Source organism: Silene latifolia, unplaced genomic scaffold (assembly GCF_048544455.1).
Source record: "Silene latifolia isolate original U9 population unplaced genomic scaffold, ASM4854445v1 scaffold_124, whole genome shotgun sequence".
NCBI lineage: Eukaryota > Viridiplantae > Streptophyta > Magnoliopsida > Caryophyllales > Caryophyllaceae > Silene > Silene latifolia.
In genome coordinates this window covers 449,442-467,829 of record NW_027413129.1, presented here as the reverse complement: position 1 = coordinate 467,829, position 18,388 = coordinate 449,442, and the positions used below count along the sequence as shown (strand labels likewise).

The window sequence follows — 18,388 nt, the reverse complement described above, 5'->3', positions numbered from 1 at the left end:
ACCAGTCTTTGAAGACGGAGATTGGATGGGGTGAGCTTCGAGACGGAGTTTACTATTTGACACGAGTTGGCGAAGTTGTGGCTCGAGTAAATGTCAATAAAAGTCGGGTATGGCATAGAAGATTAGGACATCCTTCAAGCCATATTTTTCCATTTTAAAAAAAATTAATTAAGAAACCTTTGCTTTGTGATTCCGAATATGTTTGTGACCCCTGTTGTCGTGCTAAACAAACTCATTCCAGTTTTACAATTAATAATAAACGGCATGATATTATATTTCATTTGATTCATTGTGACATATGGGGCCCATATCATACCGCTAGTTTATCAGGGGCGCATTATTTCTTGACTATCGTAGATGACCATAGTAGAAGTGTTTGGATTCATCTTATGAAGGACAAAGGGGAAGTTTGTGATTTGATGAAATTTTTTTGTAAAATGGTACACACCCAATTTAGAAAGCAAGTTAAGATCGTCCAAAGCGATAATGGAAATGAATTTCTTTCGGGACCATTAAAGCATTTCTACAATGAAAATGGTATGTTATTCCAAACTAGTGTCATTGACACCCTTCAACAAAATGGACAGGTAGAGCGGAAACATAGACACCTCTTAGAGAAGACAAGGACACTTCGTTTCCAAGCCAAATTACCTATCGAATTTTGGGGGGAGTGTGTTTTAACAGCTGCTTATCTCATCAATCGAACACCCACTAAAGTCTTCGATGGCCGAACACTATACGAGTTACTTCATGGTCACGCTCCTAGCCTTAATAATTTATGTGTCTTAGGTTGCCTTGCTTATGCTCATAATAAGCAAAGACCAAAAGATAAATTTAAAGAACAAGGGACTCGCTGCATTTTTATTGGTTACCTAAAGACTCAAAAGGGTTGGCGCATGTTTGATTTAAAACGAACCGTCATTTTGTTTCAAGAGATGTGCGCTTTTATGAAAATGTCTTTCCCTATTTGGATTAGACGAACATCGAGAACAAACCCGCACACACATACCGATGATGTACCCGAACCCGCCTTGGACCTTACATTTAACCAACCACACCACGACCCTCGTTTTGAACCAAAATTCGAAATGGCGAAACAGGTATCCCTCGGGGCGTAATAAGAGCGGGGAACTGATAATGCCGACACAACAGATTCTGATGTGCGAGAGGTTTCAGGTGTTGTAGTTGAGGGGGGAGAGTGAGACTGAAATTGCGGAAACGAGGCTTGGTCAAGGAGAGCGGAAAAAATTTGAGCCCGCATGGAGAAAGGATTATGTTTGCAAATCAACTCGTGTCATATCACCCAGCGCAACTCACCCGTCTTAATCTCCGTCATATACAAAGGTACTCGTTATCTAATAATTAATTATGTCACAAGTAGTTGTTTTTCGATGTCTCACAGAAATTTCCTTGGAGCCATTGATGCGGTTCGAGAACCACGAAATTATTATGAAGCAATGAAACATGATGAATGGAAGAGAGCAATGGCGACTGAAATTGCAGCACTCGAAAAAATGGGACTTGGAAAGTCGTTGACTTACCGGAAGGTAAACGACCAATTGGGTGTAAATGGATCTATAAAGTCAGGCATAAGGCGGACGAAACCATAGAAAGGTATAAGGCTCGCTTGGTTGCCCAAGGTTTCACTCAAATAGAGGGAGTGGATTATTAGAAACGTTTGCACCGGTGGCTAAAATGACGAGTGTGCGGCTCCTATTGGCAGTTGTCGTGACTAAAAAGTGGAATATTGAGCAATTAGACGTTAACAATGCTTTTCTTCATGGTGATTTGAGTGAAGAAATGTACATGAGACTACCACAAGGATTCCAAGCAACCGACAAAAGGTAAAGTGTGTCGACTCTTAAAATCTTTATATAGGTTGAAACAAGCTTCAAGAAATTGGTTCGCAAAATTGACGGATGCATTAAAGGGATATGGTTTTACGCATTCATTAGCAGACTACTCTTTATTTACAGTGCAAGCATCCGGTTCGTTCCTTGGTTTATTAGTCTACGTGGATGACATGATCATCGTGAGCAATAATGTCAAAGCAAGTGACAGTTTGAAGAAATTCCTTGATCATAAATTTGGCATTAAAAATCTCGGTCAATTAAAATATTTTTTGGGAATAGAAGTGGCACACAGAGTGAAGGGATTATTTCTTTGCCAACGAAAATACACAATGAAAATAATTAAAGAAGCCAAGATGGAAGGAGCAAAGCCTATTAATACTCCCATTATGCAGAACCACGAGCTTGCTTTGCCCTCTGGCTAGCTGCTCAAAGATCCAATGGTGTATCGGAGGTTAGTGGAACGATTAGTCTATCTCACAATTACTCGACCAGATTTATTATATGCGGTACATACCATTTCTCAATTCGTCCAAGCACCGCGTAAAGAACATTGGGATGCTGCACTTAGGGTCATTCGGTATTTAAAGAGAAATCCAGGAAACGGCATAGTAATGAACAAAGACTCGGTTTTTCAACTCACTGGTTATTCGGATTCCGATTACGCGCGTTGTCCTTTGACGAGACAATCACTAACCGGGTACTTTGTTTCATTGGGACACACACCAATTTTCTGGAAGGTTAAAAAACAACCAACGGTTGCCAAGTCAACGGCCGAGGCCGAATATAAAGCCATGGCGGCAGTCACGAGTGAACTTATTTGGCTGAAATCTTTCCTAAATTCACTCGGCATTATTCACGGTAATCCTATGAGAATTTTGTGCGACAATAACTCGGCATTACACATAGCCAAAAACCCGGTCTTTCGTAATCGCACAAAACATATTGAAATTGACAGTCATTTTATTCGTCAACATTTGGTCAACAAAACTATTGCAGCAAGTCATGTTATAAGTAAAGAACAGATAACGGACCTATTTACACTAAGGCACTTGGTGGAGAAGCGTTCGACTATCTAAAGCGTAAGTTGGGCATTCGGTCACCCGATGCTCCAACTTAAGGGGGAGTGTGGAAATATATCAACCATATTCACATAATATATGGGATATATTTGTTTGTAATGTTAAAGATATTATTCTCTATATTTTCTCTTATTTGTTACCTTATTTGTATGAGGATATTTAGAGTAGTTTTGACTATTTTGGTTAGAGGAGTTGTATATAATACTAACCTTGTACAACGTTTGATTATCAATTTAATTAGGCTTACAGCCAATCTTTCCGAATTCTGTTTTCTCAGTTTATCAATTATTGGGCTCACTACTTGAGCCGAACCCTCTGATCGAAAATGCAAATGATTCGATTAAATGTTTCTAATGAGACGTGAAACCTGTTTTATGTCAACAGCAGCTTGAGTTCTAGCTTTGCTCGTTTCTGAGCAACTTATCCCTCCAATATTGGCAAAATAAGCATTGTTGCAAAAATAAAATTTGAAAAGATTTGTTGTTTCTTTATTGTTGAATTTTTATGTCGAGACTTGGAATTCCACGGGATATTATGGTGTTTTATGAAGACTATTTGTCGGTACTAAATACCCCTTATGCTTGGCAGAATCATTCTTTTCTAGTCGAGTTTGCCATTTAGGTTGACTAGGGTCGAATGCGAGTCATTTACAGAATTGGGTCACATTTGTTAACTTGTCGAGTTATATTGGTATATGTGTCGCGTCAATCTGTTTCTCTTCTAATCCACAGGAGATAATGGTGTTTTATGCTTAGCTACCTCATTGTCAATCATATCAATCAAATTCTTATTATGGTAAACTGCTTTGTCCTTCGGTAAGTCAAGTTATTCGAGTTTAATTGTAATTTTGATTTCAAATGGGCCAGGTCAGGTCATGTGCTTGGGTCAAGCTTAGCTTCTTGGGCCACCGTCAGATTTCGCTGCCTATGAATTAGTTAGGATATAATAAACCAAATAATACTCTGTATAACCTTATCAAGCACACAATTCATAAATTGACCAACATTTTCTGACAATCAAAATGCAATTAGTCAATTTATGGATTGTGCATTGAGTGAAGTAATGTAAGAAGCAGTGTATTGTAGGAATATGTCCATGTAAATATAGGCTACAAGATGGGCAACAACTTGCGTACTCGAAAACCCGGCGAATATACTGCTTGATGCTCATTGCAGCTTGCAGGGGCTCTGGTACCATGAAATATTGTCACATTTTCTCTTTTTCTTGGCCTCTTTACCACCTTTTCATTTTTTAGAATGCTTTTTTCCAGAACATTAGCTAATATCCTGAGAATTTCAGGTGGTTTTGACGCATTTTTCGATGTTGACAACTCGTTTAAGCGTAGTTTGGAATTTATAAGGTTAGGATTTCTACTTTTTTTGGTAATGGAAGTTCCCATTTAGTTCTTGAAGTGGTTCATAAAAGCACACCGAAAATTGAATCTTTATCACGACTAGTGCTCCGTATTCAACTTTGTGTCCCATTTTATGTTCCAATTTTATTTCGTATTTCATTTCCTATTGTTTCAAAGAGATGTGTGGTAAAAAACAGAGCCCGATACCAACAATTTCACAACTATATGCCAGTTTCACTTCTGGATGACCTTCATAAAATTATTGCTTAGCCAGAATTAGTAATGGTTGAATATCAGAGATCTTAATATAAAAGATTACACGAATAAAGACTAAATGCATTCCGTTTTCTAAATAAAAACTAAAAATTCAACTACAATAATATGTAACCATGCACAATCACACTATTCACATTTCACCTTCATACATGTATGTAGGTCACATACATTACACCAACATTTTTCACTTCACAAATAAATTCTCTTAGACAAATAGGTAAAGGGATGTTGTTAACTCCTTAACTAACATTTCATAAGCTATGGGTTTTGCCAAGGCAAACCAATTCACAAGTACTAATTCATTCAGGCTATGGCTTTTATTCACATCCCTAATCCTCATTTGCTTCCCTCTTCTTCTCCTCATTCCCATCTTACCTCATCCACAACTCATTGACGAAATTCGCTTGGAGGCGAAACATCCTTTGATCGTCTACCCTTACGTGAACAAGGCTACTAAGCCCCCTAAATGGCTGGAAGCCATTGGCGGGGCTCACCTAACCAGTCGAAGACCTCTCAAAGTTGGCCTAGTCAACTTAGAGAAGACTAAGCAATCCCGCCTACCAGTAGGTGGGATTGCTGAATATATAACCATTCAGTTCGAGCCAGTCTCTCATAATAATGTCACTTGGAAGAAACTCTTTCCAGAGTGGATAAATGAGAACCCAAGTGACAAATGCCCTACAATCCCTATGCCCGATCCAAGGGACTACCCTGACCTTGATGTTGTGGTGGCCAAGTTGCCTTGTAGGAGACACACCTACGATTATGGGACTCGCGAGGAGTGGATTAGGGATGTCCATAGACTTCAAGTAAACCTAGCAACTGCGCGATTAATTGTGGAGAACGGTATAAACAAAGAAGGCGATGTTTATGGAGTATTCATTGGGAAATGTGAACCTATGGTGGAGATATTCAAGTGTGATGATTTGGTATGGCACGGAGGCTCATATTGGGTGTATAAGCCTCATGTTGAAAAGTTAAGGCAGACGATAAACATGCCATTCGGGACATGTGAGCTTGCATCTCCTTACACTAGATTACAAGGTGATATTTGATAGCGGCTTCATCCTAATTTTGAAAATAACATTTATCATGAAAATATGAGTTATTTGTAAATCTTATGGAAAATTAAAGCTATCTTACGTTTTTGTGTATCTTACAGATACTAGGATGTTGCAAGACAACCTCATGACATTGCGAGGGCCTCCAATAACATCACCCTTTATAAGACCCAACATAAAGCGTAGGGATGCATATGTTACGGTCCTTCACTCATCTGAAACATACGTTTGTGGAGCCATAGCTCTAGCCACAAGCATCCTCCAAACCAACACCACCAAGGACCTAATTGTCCTCGTCGACCACACCATCTCCAACCATTCAATTAAAGGCCTCCAAGTCGCGGGTTGGAAAATTAAGCGGATTAAGAGAATTAGGAATCCTAGGGCTAAGGCAAATGCCTATAACGAGTGGAATTACAGTAAACTTCGGGTATGGCAATTAACCGATTATCACAAGGTTATGTTCATAGATTCCGATTTCATAATTTTACAAAACATTGATCATTTCTTTGACTACCCTCAGCTCTCAGCTAGCCCTAACAATAATTGGCTCTTCAACTCGGGTATCATGATCCTCGAGCCATCCAAATGTTTCTTTAAGAACTTGATGAGCAAAAGGCACACAATTAAGTCATACAATGGAGGCGATCAGGGATTTCTCAATGAGGTCTTGATCTGGTGGCATAGACTCACTCGTAAGTTAAACTTTATGAAGTTTTATAGGCACGAGGGTGGAGACCGATTTGTTCCCATGGATCGATACACGATCCACTACTTAGGATTTAAACCATGGCTATGTTATAGAGATTATGATTGTAATTGGGATAAACTTAATCAACATAAATTTGCAAGTGATGATTTACATGCAAGGTGGTGGAGATTGTATGATGATATGCCAAAGAAGTTGCAAAAGTATTGTGGGTTGACAAAAGAGTTGAATAATAAGCTTCATATAAGGAGAGTTATGGCTCAAAAGATAAAACTTTATGATCAACATTGGAAGATTGAGATCAAGGATCATAGACAACACATTTTACATGCTTAATTATATGTACATTTGATTAGCAATCCTTTTGCTTAAGCAAAATGAAAGTAGATACATATATATTGTCATTGTTTTTTTCCCCTTTATTTTATGGGTAGATTGAAGTGTTTAAAGTTCACTTCAATCAAAAAATGTAAAAAGGTACAGTTAATGTGCCATTTTAAACCACAAATAGTTCAACTGGAAGATTATCTTGAAAATGAGTGAGTATTTTCCCCAAAAGGAGGGAGGGTGTGTGGTGATAGCGGGGTAATATTGTCTATTAATCATTAAACTAGCTTCTTAAAACAGAAAAATGATAATTGTTTCTAAATAAGCCAAAAATGAAAATTGACAAGTATTTTAGAATAGAACTATAGAAGGAAGTATAACATTTAAAACAATTTCTTTCAACGAACCTTGAAATTAACTTTTACTTACAAGATCCGTCGCTACACAATCTTCAACCTTAGATATTTAATTACGTAGCATTTATATCAGTAATGAGATTGAGATCAAAGTGAAGTACATCTTGAATGATCCTGTTAGTATTTGTATTACAAGTCTTGACGTCGTCTTTCTCAAGATACCAACAATAACTCTCAAATACATGAGAACTAACCGTCACTTTAAAATCCAATAAGAAAAGTAACTCTAGCTCCAATCTGTTTAGTTCAACATTGCTCACTCCTCCAACTTTTGCATAAAATGCGTTGTTGTATTGCCTGTATGTAATTTCAAAGGATCGTATTGGTTATCTATGGTGATTAAAACTAGATAGCATAGAATATCGAATACATACGTGACAAACTAGAAGAATAACCTGTAAATATAAATTGTGGCCACTTAAAATTTTTCGTCTAAAAAAATGGATATTCCATATAAAGTGTTAAACCTTAGGGGTGTCACTAGTAGAGTTGGCAATTGGCCGTGCTGGGACGGTCCGCGTGCCGCCCTGTCGTGCTTTCCTCCAAAATTGACCCGGCCCAGACACGGATATTGGCCGTGTCGTGCCGTGCCACTCACCCCAACCCCCGTCGCGGCCCGCTCTTGACATGCCCAATTTCGTGCTCCCTGGCCCATGTGCTGTCCGTGCCTGGGACATGGGCCGGCCCATGTGCCTTAAGTTTATTTTATTTTTTAAAAAGAATTGTTTTATAATTGCTATATTTGCTAAAAAAATTACTTTTAATACTTTTCGTTTAATAAATGATGAATTTCTATATAATTGTTTTATAATTGCTATATTTATAGTACGTTTTGTTTTATAATTGGTATAACTGATCGTCTGATCTGACACGAATGAACTTATCTAAATAAGCTGACCCGCACTCGAATTGAAAACTCGAATTTGACCCGAATGTCTATTACCAGAAATTGACTATTTTCCCCCAAATAACTTGAAAACAACTAACCCAAAAACGACCCAAACCCGAATACTTGCAACCCAAACAACCCGAACCAGACACGTTTTCTAGTTTTAGGTATCACGTGAATTTCCGTATTTTTTTCGTGATTGGTTGGGTAAAACCGGCTTTACACAAGTATTTTTGTTTTTTTTTCCCCCTTTTCATTATTTTTTACCTGCCATTATTAATCATATTTTGGTTACCTCTCTCTATCTTCCCCTTTTGCCTCCATCGCCCATAAGTCTTCGGAAGTCCCATATACACAAATCAAATTGAAAGCAATAATAAGTGAAGAAAAGAGTAAATTAAAAAGAGAGAACGTACACATCATCAAGGATTTTGGAGGCGACGACAAGAGTAGTGAGGACGAGCCTATGAACATTATGGTGAAGAAGCATCATTTCCGGATGCTTATGAACCAACCTGTCTATATAAATATAAGCCACCACAAAACATGATGGACTACATTCTGTATATTTGTATAACCTTTCCAAGTACTTTGGTATGCTTATGTTTGGTGCTCTAACTCCGTCAAATACCTTCAAATTCACTCCCGCACCTAAGAACCCGTTTGGTGTCGAATTTGACACGGTTTGGTCAACCAGCTGAACATTCCGGGTGACCAGCCTTTCCAAAGCGGATGCCAAGAGTAAAAGAACTCTTGGGGTTGATGGCTCGATAGCCGCCGCTTCATTTGGGTCGTCAAAATCTTGGGTTGTGGTTAGCATTTCCTTTGATTGTAGGCCATTTCTTAAAAGTGGGGGGCTGCTTATATTTGTAAGGTAGGGGTATTGTCATCTGTTTGTTGTGGTGGTCAAGTTGGGTGGGCATATATGATATATGTGTGATGTGGAAATTTTGGTGCCTAAAATCAAATAATTTGGGTGGTTGTTTTTCTATACCTATCAATGTCATGACAGAATGAATAGGTAGATTAAATTAAATGGACTAATTTATTTATCATTGTCATCTCGCAGATCCCGGAGGTTTTCTATTATGTCCAAAAAGCTGTACTTTATCCTAGTGTCCCACTGTTTGATCAAGAAACTCAAACAGTAAAAGGTAGGCAGAAGACACAGATACCCTACAGTAAAATGCCTGTCGTCTAGTCGGCTGTAATTTGATTGCTATCGTGTTGCGTCTCTGCTAGCAGTAGTTAATGCCGGTATTGAAATAATAGTCAGGTTGAGCACAGTTTAAGCCAGAAATGAAATTTTGATGCACTTGCACTGCGTTATGCTTATATATACAGAGTTAGGTCAAGAATAGAATCTGCTTTCTGATCAAGAATCTTTAGGTACTTGCGATATGGCATTATTTATCTACGACAGGTGAATCAATTTGAATATTTGATTTGCAAATTTACTCGATATCTTCTGTCATTTTTATCCTGTACCTTTGAAATGAATTCTGGGCAGGCAGAGTTGGACATGTCGAGCTCACCCAGTCACGCTATCTGATAGCTAAGAAGATGAAATCATTACGCGTAAGCCAAAGGCACCAAACAATAAAGGAAAAAGAGTAGCCCAAGCATGGTTGGAGGCAGTGCAATTTGATGAAGCCAAGGCAGAATATGGAGAAAAAAAAAAAAAGACAAACGGATGAGGTTACGACTTACGAGGAAGGCTGTCCCGCTAAGAGAGCCAAAGAAAGACGTTAATTTGGCATGTCAATGACTTTAATATGTCAATTTTGATGGACTAATTAATTACATAAAGTCTAATTAATCTCACAATGCTTTAAAATGGAACTAAATCCCACAAGGGGTAGTTATCGAGTTAGCAAGTAGCAACCACATAATTACCACATCGTACTTCGTCAATACAGTAATAAATTGGGAATACATGCATTATGCATACGATATATAAGCATAAATTGTCAAATAAGACTCTTGTAATAATTTACAACTTCTGTTTATTTATATGGGATGATAAAAAAACCGCTATTATGAAACCTTATACACCCTACAACAATTTCTTGAACTCTTTAACAGATCGCAAATTCTTTTACAAGATTATCCGTATATATATGTGACGAGAAAAAATGTGATTATTTTTGGCTAAAGAACAACCACTTTCTATGACTACTGATGGGATATTCTCGCACCACGACCAAATCAACATATCGAGCGGGAAAGATATCCACAAAGAAACAACGACTTAGACAAATTTAACCGACGCAACCTTTGCCTGTCGGCCTCATCACCTATGTCCCGCCACGGTGACTTGAGAGCAAATGGGGCACATATCCGCGTACTCATATCCAAGACCCCTCGACGGCGAGTCAACAGGGCCCGCCGGCCTGCCATGGGTCCCTCGGCCGAGGGTAGATCAGTCTTTCCACCTGCTAGCCACTTGGCCACTACGTGACAAAAGGTGAAAGTTTATAAATACTCCTCAACCCTTATTGAGGAGAGGATCCAGAATTTAACCTAAGAATCACTATTCATCTGGTAATATCTTCCTTATCTCTCTACAAAATATACTTCGCCAAGTAACAACAACTTATCTCTTTAAGTCCACTGACTTGAGCGTCGGAGTGAGTACGCTCGGCCAAAGCCGAGCCCTCGCTTGTTCATTGTTTCAGGAGACCGAAAGGAGGATTCAATCAAGGACGTCATTCTACAAGCCACGAGTGGTAACAAATAATCGCCGAATTACACCCGAACAATTGGCGCCGTCTGTGGGGAAAGATACTAGAAGCTAGTCACATTCATTCCCAAACAAAAAAAAAACACAAAACAAAAACCCACCCAAAAAGCTAAGAAGATGTCAAAGCGAAAAAGCAATTGTGACGACGAAACCGACTCGCCAAGATGATACCGTCCACAATTACGGGGTTGTGCGCCCTCCACCGGCCGAGTAATTCAACCGGCGTACGGGATGCCAATAATACCGACACGCCGCCGCTCGCCGACCAAGTCACCATCATGGGACATGTGGTTGATGCAATGCCTAAGCCGAAGCTACTCCTGGACCTAATGGGTGGCACGCCGACTCACACCGTCACAACGACAAGAGCGGCGGCACCCGCACAGAGACCAGGGCCCAAAATGTGACTCCGAGAAACTTGAACGAAGCATTGGAGGAAGTCGACCCGTCAAGACGCCGGAGGAGCCCAGAGCGCTAGTGGTAGACCTAAGTCCTTCTCGCACTCGCGGGAGGACAGCGTCGCCGCAAAGACCGACGAGGCCCGCCCCGGAGGAGCGAAAGAAGTCCGACTCACCGTAGTCGGAGAAGAAGCCCGACTCACCGTAGTCGGAGAAGAAGCCCGACTCACCGAGTTGGAGAAGAAGCCCTTCCCGCCACGGGAGAGGAGCCGGACTAAGGATGTGAGGAGCGATCGCCGCGTGTCATTCGACACGTGGTCGACACCCCCTCGATGCCTATGTCCTAGAGGTCCCGGTGCCGACTAAGCTAAAGTTGCCACCAATATCATACAAAGGAGAAGGCGACCCAACCGACCACGCCGAGGCTTTCGAGTCTTACATGTCGGTGTGGGAGCAACTCGATGAGGTTTGGTGCGAGTCTTCCCAACGACTCTGCATGGGATGGCACAAAGTTGGTACAAGGGGCTACCCGATGGGTCGGTATCTTGTTATGCCGACCTAAGGGACACATTTTTGGCCCATATTCTTGCAACAAGAGGAGGGCCGTCGAGACATCGACCTCCCGACTATCGGACAGAGGGAGGCGAGTCTCTCCAGAGTTATGTGAAGAGGTTCGACGCCAAGGTTCAGCAGATTCGTGAGTGAACAATGAACTGGCGGCCTTCGCACTGATGAAAGGCCTCCCAAGAGGGGACTTAAAAAACGAGCTCATCAAGTGCGGCGGGCTGAACCTAGACTCCGCCAGGAAGATGGCCGACCAAGCCATAAAGGTGGAGGACTACCACAAAACCTGGGTAGGCCCCGCGAGGCCGGCACTCGAGAGAAAGAGCGCGGGAGGACAACCGGATGAAGGACGCCGTGATAACAATAGGTCACGGTCGACAAATCGCCAGAAATGTAACTCGGCGGGCGCGCGGGGAGTTCAGAACGTACTACCAAAAGCGGTTCAATGGCCACACCCCTTTGGTCGTATCTGCCGAGGTCTTCGCCCGAGCAAGAACGAGGGTCGAAGTGGGAAAGGCCCCCAAGGCGAGGGGGACGGTGACACGAGCCGATCGCGAGTACCATGGCCACACCGCCACTTAATCGATAATCGCCGCATCCAAGAATGCCATTGAAGAGCTGATCCGGAAGGGGAGCCTCGGCAAATATGTTGCCAAAAGCCAAAAAACTGATGCCGACGGATCAAATAAGAAATCCGTCTTTGAACGGATAGGAGTAATCCATGTTGTCATCGGGGGCAACGAGAACGGTGGGTCCGCTCATGGGCACAAACGGCACCTGAACGAGTTGTATCAGGCCATCAACTTTATGCCCAAAACAGCGATCCCCACTTCCAACATCCCCGATATGACTATTGGAAAGAAGGACTACGAGGGAGTCATCGCCCCTCACAACGACCCGCTTGTAGTCCACTTGGACATATCCAACCACCTAATCAAGAGGTGCCTGATTGACACAGGCGCCTACACGAACATCATGTTCAGGGAGTGCTTTCTCAACCTCGGTCTAAAGGTTGAAGATTTGAGCCCCTGCACCAATCCGTTGTACAGTTTTTCCGGGGCGCTGGTACCCCCAGGGTCAATCAGTCACGGTGATGTTCGACGAGGGAAATGCGGCTAAGAACGTCCTGTCTGAGTTCGTGGTCATTGACGGCTCGTCCGCCTACAACGTTCTCATAGGCCGAGTCACCCTGAGCGAGGCCGATGCAGTAATGTCCATCCGGACCCTAACACTGATGTATGTCTCGGACCGGGGGGAAGTGCATAAACTCGTCTCAAAGGATGAGAAAGACGAAGTGGTTAACATCCAGATATTTGCCAGAGGGTGCAACATGCAATCCCTCAAAGTGGTGAAGAAGTCAGAGAAGGGGAAGAGTCCATCCTTACAATAGGAGGGCGACCTCATGGATGCAACCGTCGGCATGGTCGAAGGAGCCGAGACCGAAGAAGTGGAAATTGACCCAGGGCGCACCGAATCGCTTCGGTGTCAACCTGGAGCCAAAATTCGAGCCGCTCTCCTAGACCTGCCGAGGAAAAACAAAGACGTCTTCGCTTACTCGGCGGCCGAGATGCCAGCGTGAGCGGAGGTAATTGTTCACAAACTGAACGTACTCTCCACCGCTCGCCCTGTCAAGCATAAGATGAGGAACTCCTCAGCCGAGAAAGATGAAGCCATCAAAGTCGAGGTAGATAAATTACTAGCGGCGGGCTTTATCATGCCTTGTACTTATCCTGAGTGGTTAGCTAATGTTGTAATGGTGAAGAAATCATCGGGGGCGTGGAGGATGTGTGTAAATTTTACCAATCTTAATAAAGCGTGCCCCAAAGATTGCTATCCCTTGCCTCGAATAGATAGTTTAATCGACGCCACGGCAGGCTACACTATGCCGAGCCTGCTGGACGCCTTCTCGGGTATCATCGGTATTCATGGCAAGAAGACATGCCTAAGTGCGCATTCATCACCGTAACCGGCACATACATGTATAAAATGATGCCGTTCGGTTTGAAAAACGCTGGCGCAACTTACACAAGACTGGTGGACAAAGTGTTCCAAAATCAAAAAGGGCGAAACATTGAGGCTTACGTCGATGATGCTATTGTAAAAAGCAAGTCTGACAGCGAGCACTTAGCCGATTTACACGAGACATTTTGTTCACTGAGGAAATACAAGATGAAACTTAACCCAATGAAATGCAACTTCGGTGTCCGGGCAGGTAAGTTCCTCGGCGTGCTTGTCGGCGCCGGGGGAATTGATGCCAATCCGAGAAAGTCCAAGCACATCGGACTGCCGGAGCCGAGGAATAGAAAAGAGGTTATGATGTTGACCGGGAGGATGGCGGCTCTAGCCCGTTTTATCTCTCGGTCAGCCGACAAGAGCACCCCATTCTTCAAAGTGTTGAAGGGAAATAAGGACTTCAGCTGGGGGGAGGAACAGAGCACAGCTTTCAAGCAACTGAAAGCTCATCTTCAAACTCTCCCAACCCTGTCCAGGCCGATGCTGGGGGAGACGCTATACTTATACATAGCAGTTACCTCGGCCACGGTCCATCAAGTGATCATCGAGAAGAAGACAAACAAAGAACACCCAATCTACTTTGTCACCATACATTGTTGCCCGCCGAAAGAAATTACCCGCCGATTGAAAAAGCAGCCTTTTGTCGTTGCCGCAAGGAAACTCAAACCTTACTTCGACGCACATCCCGTGACGGTCTTAACCGACCAACCATTGGAGAAAGCATTGGAAAAATTTGAACAGTCCAGCAGCTCATCAAATGGGCAAGAGAGCTATCCGGCTTCGGCATTCAAGACAAGCCGAGGCCCTCGATAAAGGGACAGTAATCGCGCATTTCTGGCCGAGTGCACATATCAAGAAGAGCAAAACCCCTGAGTATGGGAAGTATACACCGACGGGTCCTCCACGGCGAATGCTCAGAGCCGCATACTTATCATCAGCCCAAACGGGGACGAGTTTGAGTACACCTTGAAATTTACCTTCTCGACCTCAAACAACGAATCCGAATACGAGGCGGTGATAACCGGAGTCGAGCTAGCTAGAGCTGCCGGGGCGGAACACATCATTTTGAAAACAGATTCACTTTTAGTGGCTAATCAAATCAGAGGAGAGTACGAGACTCGAGACGACGGGATGGTAAGATACCTGGAAAGGGTAAAAGCTGACACTTCAAAATTGAAATCTTTCCAGATACAATGCATTCCCAGGTCTGAGAACAACCGAGCCGACGCTCTCTCAAAGCTTGCCAGTTCAACCATCAAGAATGTCAGTCGAACCGTGCTGGTGGACATCCGGAATGCCAAAAGCATTACTGAGACCGTCGGCATGGTGGGCGACACAGAGGCCGAAACGACGTGGATGACTCCGATAATGAAGTACAAACTGATGAACGAATTACCGGAGGACCGCAGTCTCTCACAGAAGATAAAGAGGATCGCAGCAAGGTACTCGGTGTTTGAAGGAGAATTATACAGGAGGTCCGTGACAAGGCCACTCTTGAAATGTGTCGGCCTAGCCGACGCGGAGCTAATACTGACAGAAATTCACGAAGGCATCTGTGGTCATCACATGGGGGCAAGAACACTAGCCCACAAAGCTCTCCGAGCCGGCTACTTCTGGCCCACCATGCTTGAGGATTCCAACCAAAACCAAAAATGCAACAACCGTCAAATGCATGCTCCTGATGATACATGCACCTTCCGGAGACTGCAAGCGACTTAGTCCCCTTCCTTTTGCACAGTGGGGGATGGATCTACTAGGGCCGTTTCCAACGGCATCCGGAGGAAGAAAGTATTTGATTGTCTCCGTTAACTACTTCACCAAATGGGTGGAAGCTGTAGCGGTACCTGCCAAGACCACGGCGGCCGTAAGAAAGGTAATCTGGGAAAATGTCATAACTCGTTTTGGGTTACCCCAAGTCATGGTATTTGACCACGGCCGAGAGTTTTGGAGTGACACAATAATGAACTGGTTGGAGGAACTTGGTATCAAATTTGCATACTCCTCCGTCTGCCACCCACAGAGCAACGGACAGGCGGAGGCAGCCAATAAAACAATCCTCAACGGTTTGAAGAAGACAGTTGAAGACTGATAAGTATAATTTTAGTGTCTTTTACCTCATATTTAATCCTTTATTCCGACTCGATTTTGTATGCTTAATTGATTAAATAGCTCATTTATTTACTAATTTTTAATAATTAGTCGTTTTAGTTATAATTAATAATTAATTGTGATTTTTATATAATATTAGTTTTATAATTACTTTATTAATATTATATAGGTAAGACGGAAAGCAAGGCGAAAATTGAAGTGAGACGAGTCAAAGCTATAAGTCAAAGAGGAGAGTAAATAAAGGTCAACCTTTGACCTTTCACCATTATCATCAACTCAACAGTCAACACCATCCCCTGCATCATTCATCCGCACCATCGCCTTCATCGTCCTTCATTCACCACCAAATCAGACCACCTACACCTTCGAACAACCCAGCAGTGAACCCGCAAACACAGCTCAGTTCCGAACCCGACTACATCAATCAACCACCATTTCCATTCCCTTCTTCAACCTCCCCCCATCAACAATTCACCTGCAAACCCGCATGTTTCCCGTCCATCATTCACACCATTTTTCCACCACAATTACCTCCACCATTACTTACCTGCTCCATTTTCGCCGAAAACCCGTCATCTACCTCGCTCTCACCACAATTGAGCAGTAAACCCGTCACCTGTGTCAACAGCAACGACATCCTCCCTCCATTTCTTATCATCACCAGCACTTCATACACCAACGAACCAAAATCGCACCATCACCAACTCAACAACAACCTTCATCACCATTATCAATCAATTCAATCCTCGACCCAGAAATCCGACAACAAACACAAATCAAGCCACCATCCATCCTTCATTCACTCGTCCACCATTAACCTTCATTATCGACCTCGCATCACCATTAACAACCCCCCATTACCACCATCAAATTCACGCATCTATAAACTCTAGCTCGAAACCGAGCTAAATTGAAGCTTCGAGTCCCCTGCCGGTACCCCGGCAGTCGACTACCCACACCGGCAGCCGGGCAACCGGCACGCAACATCACAATCAACAATCTCGCATCAATTTTGTTCCCTCTACCGGTGCCCCGACAGTCGGCCCTCCGGCATAACACACACCCCGCTTGATTTCTTCATGCTCTCGCTACCGGTAACCTCGCCGGCGGCCGGTTAACCGGCAGAGGCTCCCCAACGCTGCGTTGTCCTTGTTTTTGTTTGAAGACTTGTATTGTGTCGAAAGCCTTAGGATTATTATTATCTTTAGGATTAGTTTTGTTATTATTATTATTATTATTATTATTATTATTAGTAATTAGTAGTATTATTAATTAATAAATTAGTATATAAGGACACCTCATATTACACATTAGACATTAGACACTACCAAGAATTAGAATAGAAATTAGAATTAGATAGAAAATTAGATTAGTTCATCCTCTCCTCTAAAATATTGTAACTCAAGAACCCTAATATTTCCTTTCTTATTTTCATTCAATAAAATTTGCAATCTTTCTTTAATTATTAGTTTAATTCTTCTTTTATTTATGCAAGTTCTTCATCTCTCATTAGTATACAATTAGTATTTTGGGTGGTATTTGAAGATTAGAAGAAATTCATTCTTCCATTATTATCCAAGATTGTTACTTTCCTCTTTCTTGGTACAATTCTCATCTTTTGTTTACATTATTTTCATTTGTTTACATTTCTTATGTTGTTTTATCATTATTCATCTAAAGTAGTAATCTTTATCATGTTTATAATGTTTACTTGTGTTTTGTTGCAATTTATTGTTGAATTCTCACCCATGAACATGTGTGAGTAGTCTTATCTAAGGTCATTGGGGGATTTGGGTAATTAAGGGGATGAATTTGGGTTGTTAACCTTTTGAATTGGGTGATTATGTGGTTTCTACTCTTAATGCATTTGAAGTGTTTGTGGAAATGCCTCAATGAAAATTGGACATTTTATTAACATGTTTGGCTTACCTTGGTGCATTGTGCTATTAGATGGTTATAGAAGTGTTTATAGATTAGTTTTAATGAAAGTTAGAACATCTCTTTGATGCATTCGGTCCGTCTTGGTGCTCATGCTATTGGGTAGTCTTTATGCTTTATTTGTAGCTAGTTCATCTCGATCAAGTGACAACTTATTGAGGAGCTTAAGGTGACTAAGAAATTAGTCTTAAACCCTTGACCACCATTATTACCCTTTTCTTGTTAGACCTTGTTTTTCCCCCTAATTACCCTTTATGAACCCAAAGACCTTAGCCTTCCCTTATTAGTTAAAAGCAATTTCATTTAGTTTAAATTTTATTCCTTGTTGCATCTTAGTTTTTAATTAATCAACATCTTATTTTGTTTGACTAAACTAAAGACTTAAACAAACCAAGTATCTAACCCCCGCCATCTTCGTGTTCGACACCCGAATAAATACTACTTTTATTTGGTTTTATAAATTGTTTTTGATTGGGAAGTGACGGCAAATCCCTATATCAAAATGGCGCCGTTGCCGGGGATGGCGTAAGGTTATGCTTAGTTAGTTGGAGTTTCTAGCTTTAGTCTTTACTTGTTGTTTGCTTGTTTGAGTAGTTACTTGTTTCTTGTAGAGTGATTGTGTTATTGCTTACCCCTAGTGCCTCAAAGCACTAGGAGAC

General features: G+C 42.0%; 2 protein-coding genes across 2 annotated transcripts in view; one reads left to right on the top strand and one right to left on the bottom strand.

Annotated features, from left to right (window-relative positions):
- Positions 1–4,775: 4,775 nt before the first annotated feature.
- On the top strand, positions 4,776–6,868 carry LOC141637651 (putative UDP-glucuronate:xylan alpha-glucuronosyltransferase 5). Its single transcript, XM_074447125.1, has 2 exons — positions 4,776–5,606; positions 5,725–6,868. Exons 1-2 carry the CDS (start codon positions 4,823–4,825, stop codon positions 6,666–6,668), a joined length of 1,728 nt encoding a protein of 575 aa, XP_074303226.1. The 5' UTR covers positions 4,776–4,822; the 3' UTR covers positions 6,669–6,868.
- A 168-nt stretch (positions 6,869–7,036) lies between these two features.
- The window catches only part of LOC141637652 (cyclin-U1-1-like), a 29,939-nt gene continuing 18,587 nt past the window's right edge, over positions 7,037–18,388 (bottom strand). The window contains exons 2-3 of the mRNA XM_074447126.1: positions 8,381–10,142; positions 7,037–7,372 (exon numbers count right to left, since the gene is read on the bottom strand). Of these exons, the coding sequence (XP_074303227.1) occupies positions 7,129–7,372; positions 8,381–8,784 (648 nt within the window). The 5' untranslated portion in view covers positions 8,785–10,142 and the 3' untranslated portion in view covers positions 7,037–7,128. The remainder of the gene's footprint in view (positions 7,373–8,380; positions 10,143–18,388) is intronic.

Excerpts from the sequence above, each read along its gene's own strand:
- LOC141637651 (XM_074447125.1), top strand. The coding sequence starts at position 4,823 with ATGGGTTTTGCCAAGGCAAACCAATTCACAAGTACTAATTCATTCAGG. Across the intron at positions 5,607-5,724 it reads TCCTTACACTAGATTACAAG|ATACTAGGATGTTGCAAGAC; the intron begins GTGATATTTGAT and ends TGTATCTTACAG.